This window comes from Poecilia reticulata, linkage group LG18, assembly GCF_000633615.1.
Source record: "Poecilia reticulata strain Guanapo linkage group LG18, Guppy_female_1.0+MT, whole genome shotgun sequence".
In the NCBI taxonomy this organism is placed as follows: Eukaryota; Metazoa; Chordata; class Actinopteri; order Cyprinodontiformes; family Poeciliidae; genus Poecilia; species Poecilia reticulata.
Window position 1 is genome coordinate 3,782,893 of NC_024348.1, and position 8,040 is coordinate 3,790,932.

An 8,040-nucleotide genomic window follows, 5' to 3' on the forward strand; every position below is an offset into this window, starting at 1 on the left:
ATATTCGGACCGTCCATTAACTCTGCAATCCGTTGCACTGCCAGCTTGTGGGGCTGTCCATACATCTTTGTAAGAGCCATCATTATATCAGTGTAAGGTTGCCTTGAGTTGCAGTAGGAGTCTGCTACAAGTGAAGCTTCTTCACACTGAAGGTGATCAGTGAGGATCTGGTACTTGTATCTTTCAGTAGCATCACCTGGTAATAGATTCTCTATTACCAGGTGATAATAAAGAACTGTGATGGAGAGCTCAACGTTCAATTTATATTTCTTGTGGTACATAAGAGCATGATTTAGTAAACTTTTATTGTACCTCCATTAAAAGCATCCCAACCTATGGTCAGGCTGCATGCTCTGACTGCTGCACATCAGGTGGTGTCTGTGTGACGTAGTGTCAGCTATAGCCAACCTAAAACATCAGCAAAGACAAACTACACCAGGGTCATCATCTGTTCAACTCAGGGGCGCTGCCAGGAATCTTGGCCCCCATGACAAAAAATTAGATTGCCCCCTCTCCCCCCGTTTCCCCCATGCAGTTGCTGTTACAATTTCTTGAGTCTATTTGACCCACAAAAAGCATCTCAATTTTATAGGCTTGCAACTGCCTTGCTTTCTTTGGTCCAATACTGATACTAGGTCAATATTCACTGCTCATGAATTTTACATACAACAGTTCACATACAGTATGCAAGTAGGTTGCTTACATTTTCTATTACTGAAATGTCTCTCCCCACAAGCAACAGTCAAAAAACGTGCAAAATATGCAAAGCAATCCAGACTTCTCAAAAAATGCTATGTAGTTGCATTTTATTCAAGCTGCAGTATATGAATTTAATAAAAAAAATATGTTTTCTCCACATTTGTTAAAGCTGTCACGATGTCGTAGCAGTTTGTTATGACCAGGGGTGAAAGTAGTTTTAAATTCTTGGGGGTACTATGACATATATATATATATGGCTGTAATGTTGATACCTTGAGATGCCTTGAGACCTAAATCCTGAACATCATGGCATGGAGTGCATCCCAGTTTTCCATGTCTGGCATATAACCATTCATTTTAGCTTTTAAACTGGTTCTATTGATCCTGTGTCCAGACAGAGGGACAATCAGTAGCCTAGCATCATGACCTGTTTGTTCTGAAGATCCTGCAGCTTCCACTTCTCTTCCTAACATGGTGCCTCCTCACCCTGACTCTCATACTGATAGGAGGAACCACAGAGCTCTGTTAVGTTAAAAGCACATCTTCTGAAGTTGGGATATTTTTCCTCCAACAGGTTCCAGAGAATCACCTCAAACCAGATGTTGGACTGGATTTTATTTCAATGTCATTTGTAAATGTTAGCTCCTCATTTTCAACAGTTGAGCTATAAAGGTTGAAAAACATTATTTTGGAGAAAGTCTTATCAACATCAATATTAAGACAAAAAACAAAATTGTTTGATAAAGGAAAAGCCTCTCAGACTCTGAGCCCGACAGCGCCAAACTATTTTTTATATTAGACAATTAATTTATTTTCACACAATTATCGTGGTAGAAGACGTTTGTTTATTAAATACTTAATGAAACATATTTATCGTGTTTGATGCTTGTTGTGATTGACTTATACTCACAAAGAACGAGGTAATTAGTCCAAGTTTGTAGTTTATTGAATGTTCAGAAACTACAGCGGCTGTGATGCACCAAGACAAAGGTAAAGAAAGTTAAAACAACCCGAACAGATGATCAACTCTAAACGATTCGCACATTTTTACTCTCCGCCTCTCTGTCATTTAAGCACACCCGTTGCCAATGGCACCTCCTGCGCTCCACAAGCCGACCAGAGATTATGCTAAAAACATAACATTCAGTCCGTTACGATATTAGGTTTTCAGGCTTGATATTTATTTTGCGATTATTAATAAGCCTCTCATGAACACAGCGGTGGTGGATTAGTTCATTTTAAACTCCTGCTCTGCTAGTTATTTTGATAATGGAACCGAAACCCACAGAATTGCGCAACACCTTGTTGAAACAATAATTACTGAGATTATTATTGTTGTTGAATCATTAATTTGAACATGTTTTGTTGTTCTTTAATAAAGTTATTAACGTTTTGATAAGGAGTCAGAGGAGGACGTGCTGGTCTCAGCGTCCTGGCAGCATTCAGTTTGTCACCTAATGCTGAGACTCAAAACCTTCTGCGATCGACGTGTTGCAGCCCTGCTCTAGTAAAAAAAGTTATTTATTAACTGATTAAGTCTGTTTTATATTGTTCTTGAAAAACGAATCAGTCACGGGTTAGGGTTAGTGGGCGCAGTCGCGGCTGCACAGTGAACTCACTGATTTTTAACAGCAGAAATCCGCTCCCTTCTCTTGCAGGTACTGCGTACTCCCTCTAAATCTTTTAGGGGTACGCAGTACCCTGCCGTACCCCCTTACTTTCACCCCTGGTTATGACACAGATAATCTGTGAAAACAATCAATCTCCTCCATCTCCTCCCTGTAGAGGGCGCAATAGCGTCAGCGTTCTCAGTGTCCTGCCCACCGCCATAAAAAGAAGAAGTAGGCTATTTCAATGCAGATCGATCCTGAGATGAGGCTCTGCAACCAAAAGCAATCCTCTCTACCTTTTCATCAGACTTATCCTTCAGGATGTCAGGGCTTGATGTCAGGCACGGAGAACAGAAACGACCTTCAGAAATGTAGAGTGGAAGAGATGGACCTGCCTGCCTGCAGTCCTGATGTTAATCACTCTGAACACTTGTGTCAGTTTGCACATGCCAGAATGAACAGCACAAGCGCATTGACTGATATGAGTAAGTAAACACTTGATTTATGGTATGCCAAGCTAATGACCAGGAGGACGTAGCAGGTTGTTGTGGTTGTGTGTGGTTTCCCAAACACTGCTGATACTCCTCTTTGTTTAGTGAATAAATTGTTACCACAATTTTCACTGAATATCAATCATCCAATTCAATAAGCAACAAAAATACAAATCAACAGACAAATGAGCAACGTGGGACTAGCAGAGAGAACCCTACCACAATCCATTTTCCTTTCAAATGTGGCACAATTTAAAGGGACATGAACAAGCTAAGAGGATAGGATTCATTACCAAGAAGCATTGTTACAACAAAGACATGACGGACCAGGAGTTAGACTCACTCCTCACGCCTCTCGTTGCTCCATCATTCACCTCCATGTAATCATTCTTGAATACTCAAATGCATTGGGTCTTTAATTTGACAGCAATGTCTCATTCTGAGGATGTATGTAGCAACATCTGAAACAAACCGGTTACCCTGTTCAACAGAAAGAAACATGGCTCAATGCCACGCTGCACTAGCCAACGGCAGTCGAACATTTTTGGCCATGCTGGATAGTGGAGCTTTAAATCAATCAATTACTGGATCAGACCTCTCGTTTAAAGAGATTTCAAGTGAAACAAACACTCATATTTGAAGGTACATTGGTAATTCCAAATACAGCCATGTTCCATTCATCAACAGGCTTTGGGACATTTGCCTTGATATCATCTGACACTGTTAATCACATGCTATCATTCTAAGAACATACACAGGAGGACAAACATTCACAGACATGGGGTCTCATTCATAAGACATTGTGTAGGAACTATACGAAAAGTGCACCTATGCCTAAAAGCCAAAAATGGCAGATGCCAAAAATGATCCAGATTTATAAAACCATGCACATGCATACCGGAAAGCAATTTTCCCTTTATAAAGCTCAGCTACACCTCAACATTTGGATACAAGGTAACCACATATTAACACATAAAATGTGATAAGGTGTGAGGCAGTCAGACTGAACAAGTAAATACAGTGACACTGGTGCATAATTCTGTGTGATGGATTGGCATGGCTGGGAGACCTTGTTAAGGGGAACACCAGGAAGGAAATGATAATTTTTCAGACCTGATGTACAGATGGACTATACAGTTGAGCACTCACACCTGTGATTACCAAAACTGAGATGTTTTTATTTCTTGCATCACTCACCAGAATATTTCTGCCTCTGTGAAATTGTGTCTCTTTCCCTTTGACCCCATGGTTTCCTTTTTTTTTTTATTCTCTGGCGTTTGGCTGTTCTTACATATTTAGCATAGATCCTACACAATGCTTCCTCATTGATTCAGTAGGAGACAGTACCTGTCTGTTAGCTTTCTGGAGAAGTCATCCACTGACTAAATGCTGTTGTATCTGAAAAGCAGTTCAATACAAGAACAAACAAACAAACAAAAAAGACCATTTCAGATTTTTAAATTTCATATTTAATCATTTTTAAGACCTACAGTGCTTTACAGAAAATACTCCTGAGAGAGCATTTGACTTGTTGTGTCTAGTAAAACTTGTGTAGAACTTTATAATGTCTCATTCACTTTCTAATCATTTTCACAAGTTACAAAACATAAGCAGTGCTTATGACAGTAAATTTACCAAATCTTTGTTCAAACCAGGTGAAGTTTGAGTTCAAACTTACTTGCGTCAACATGATGGTCTGAGGATTTAGGATGTTCTCTCAGTCAGCTCCCTGTCATGGCTTCATCTCTTCTGTTTCAGGGTTGTTGTTGTTGTTGTTGTTGTGTATGGAACCTGGAAAACTAGGCACAATGCTGCCACCTGCAGGACATTTATGTAAGTCGATGTTGAAGTGACAAATGAAAGAACTGGAAAACAGTTGATCCGAGGTAGGAGATGAAGCTGCTGGTGATATAGTCAGAAGCTGGAGGAGATGTCCTGGAGGTGGTGGGGTAGGGCCGCTGAAGGAAAAAAAAAAAACATAAAGTGAGGGAAGAACCCCTGGTGAAAACTTGCAGGTCTGTGGTTGTGGTTGTTTGAACTGAACTCCACTCCACAGAACCACACAGAACATTACAATTTAAATCCTGGAAATGATGTGTGTAATCCTTACTGATTTAAAACAATACGAGAGAGAAACACCAGTAAGGTAAGGTCTTTATACAGTGTAGGTAATCATGTGGTATCAACTGCAAAATATAATAGTCTGTGCGCCACTGCTTTAATGAGGGAAGTAAAACAAGGTACAGAAGGAAACTAATTAATTATGCTCATTAAAAGTGGACGGTGATAATACAAAGCACAGCTCAGCATGGACAGGAACAGGTTCTGCCTCCAGATTTAGAAGTAAAGCCGCTAATCACCTAGCTAAGGAGGTTAAGAAGCACAGCACCAGCTGCCCCACCCCCACAGCACTCATTCCTCCATATGGACAAATTCAAAACAAAGCCTTCAGTCTGCTCATAAGATTACTTCAATACAAGGTTCTGAAATGTTGTTCTGAAACATGTTGATCCAAAATCACACCGTGCCTCGGAGAATACACACAAAACTAGGAAAGCTGCACACACAAGCACTGATCTAATATTTGTCCTTTTCACACAAACTATAAATTTGAAAATCAGACCATAAACAAACAAAATGTGTTTAACTGAGCTACTTCTTACCGACATGACACAGACAGACATGTTTTTTTCTGCACTCGCTTGTTGGAAATATGTCTGTTTATCAACATGGATGAACCCAAGAATCAACCTGCAAACAGAACGCTGAAGAGGAGGTTGAATCTGAAAAAACTGGAACAACGTCCACTGTGCTTTCCAGTCCAGACCAGTTTAACATAGTGGCCCTTCACGGGAACCAGCTCAGAACCAGAAGATCAACACTTAGCAGGATAAGTTCACAAATTAGATCCTGATCTGCTTCTGACCGAGTAGATTTTAAACTGAGGAGGAAGCCGCCAGCCGGGACCTGTAACTTCCTGTGTTAGAAGTCATTTAGCAGCTGGTAAGGCTCCAGGCTGATTTCTATGATGCTAACAGAAAAACAGAAGCACAAAGTGAAATGAATCAAAGCAAAATGTGGAATGATGAGCAGATTACCACTGTGAAGCAATGACTGCTTTGTTCTGATCAAATAAATGTTAACCGTTTGAAACTGAACTCTGGATGCTCCACATTTACAACTAAAACCGTCTCCAGAGCCGAGAGCTTCTGCACTCCAGCTGAAACAGGTCGCATCTGCACTGCTGCAACAAAACCTGGATATTAACTGAATCCACAGTTTTCCACCATAAGATTACTTTTGAAACTTTAAAGGAAACAGGCTATTAAAGTGCTGCTGCTGCTCTGTGACTGTTAGAAATACCGTTTTTCTTGTTTTTAGTGGAATCCGGTAGATTTTGTGTGAAAAGTAATAACCAAAAAAAAAAAAAAAAACAAGGCAAAAATATCAAAACCTCAGAAGTACTGAGTAAAATTATGATATATGTCATCTACCTTTATTTTACTGTGTAGGTAGACCTTAAACTTTATTTTACTAGATTCTATTTTACTATTGTTGTTTTTTTGCTCTAACGGACACAACTATAATAATAATAATAATAATAATAATAATAATAATATGTGAACGAAGAAGCCCTTATAAATAAATGTGTCAAGGAGCTAGTTTTTTTAATCCACTTCTTGCAACGCGTGTACTCAAAAATAACGGACCGGTCAGATACCGGATGCTGTGACACCTGGACAAGAATAAACCTGGAAACAAAGCTTTTAATTTCATCTCATCAACGATGAACTATTATTTATCATGAACTGTTATTTATTTATCACTGCGCTCCTTAACTTAGTTTCACCTTCACATTTGATGCTGTGGTGTGTTTTGTAGACTGGATTAATAAAATAAACAAGACGAACTTACTCTGACATAATAAGTGTGTTGCTAATTAGCTAGCATGGACTCACCTTCAGCCAGCAGCAGACCGCAGGCAGACGTGGAAGTTCCCGTTTGAGCTGAGCTCCTGCTGGAGCTGGAGCTGGAGCTGCGGCTCCCCAGCTGGTCTCACCCTCCATTCGGCTTCTTCAAAACGTGCTGTGACCTGTTTGTGTGTGTTTGTCCAGTGGCTGCCAGCAGGGGGCAGCGTGGCGGAGCGGCAAGAAGACAGCTGCAGGTGGAACCGTATCTGATGGGGAAACGCGGATTGACGCAACACCGGAACTGTGAGATGATAGATTTAGAAGGGTCAACCCAGACCCAACGCTGACATTCACCTCTCCACTGGCTGTAGACTTGTACTGTTTTCTTCACACACTCATCTTTTAGCGTTTTATTGCACCTGCATCAAACTTCCAGCATCTCCTTATTCAGTATTTGTTTTAAACATCACCTTCATCCTCCAGCCCAGGACTGTTGGTCTTTACATTATTTGCTTCACCTCAGTTGCTTGTAATAGTTTGTCAGTTTTTTTTTTTTTTTTGCATTTAAAGTTCTTTAAATAATTAACAGATGTTACTGATTTTATTCAATTTTCATTTAAAATATATTTTGCATTGATAATTTATGGTTGTGATAGAAAAATACATGTGCCAAGGAGCAACATGTCCTTTCCAGTCATTTTTGCATCTCTCACAACATTTATCAGAAAATTTTGATCAAGTTCTAGAAGTGTTTACAGGAGAATACAAAACCATCTGGAAAGTTGACTTTATATTTTCAGATCTGGTCAGGTATTATTTTACTGGAAACAAAACATAAAAAGAGAAAAAATATATATATGATGTGTTCAAAGTTTTATTACAAAACATAAAAAGTAACTTTACATGCTCAAGTACATAATGTATCCGAGATGAGATTTAAAATTTTAATATTTGAAGAAATGCAAACAAAAGATACAATCAGCAGTAATCCCAGTCAATCCTCTTGACGAATCCATATCAGTAATGGACATTTAAAGCACAAACAGCAAGCCTGTAGTGTTGCCAGTTAGGCGTAAACTATTGTTTTAAATATTATGGAAAAGAGAAACCTATTGGTTCATGCTGACAGTGATGGTAAAAAATCTCTCTCAGGTCTTCGTCAAGAAGTCATGGTGTGAAGTTGATCTGCTTTGCTTTACTGTGGAGAAGACAGAGACAGAGATCAGACATCGTGCTGCATCACCTTCCTGCAGAGAACAAAGGACTTCCAAATTCCCCTCTAACTTCTTATACTGTTTTCTAGTCACTTATATGCTTTATATATATATA

General features: G+C 39.4%; 2 protein-coding genes across 2 annotated transcripts in view; both read right to left on the reverse strand.

The window, feature by feature from the left end:
• The window catches only part of gal3st4 (galactose-3-O-sulfotransferase 4), a 26,416-nt gene extending 19,562 nt beyond the window's left edge, over positions 1-6,854 (reverse strand). The window contains exons 1-3 of the mRNA XM_008434969.2: positions 6,760-6,854; positions 4,479-4,758; positions 4,148-4,198 (exon numbers count right to left, since the gene is read on the reverse strand). The gene's annotated coding sequence lies outside the window, so the exon portion shown is untranslated. The remainder of the gene's footprint in view (positions 1-4,147; positions 4,199-4,478; positions 4,759-6,759) is intronic.
• A 727-nt stretch (positions 6,855-7,581) lies between these two features.
• The window catches only part of tm4sf21b (transmembrane 4 L six family member 21b), a 3,505-nt gene continuing 3,046 nt past the window's right edge, over positions 7,582-8,040 (reverse strand). The window contains exon 5 of the mRNA XM_008434967.2: positions 7,582-7,909. Coding sequence (XP_008433189.1) covers positions 7,907-7,909 — 3 coding nt within the window. The 3' untranslated portion in view covers positions 7,582-7,906. The remainder of the gene's footprint in view (positions 7,910-8,040) is intronic.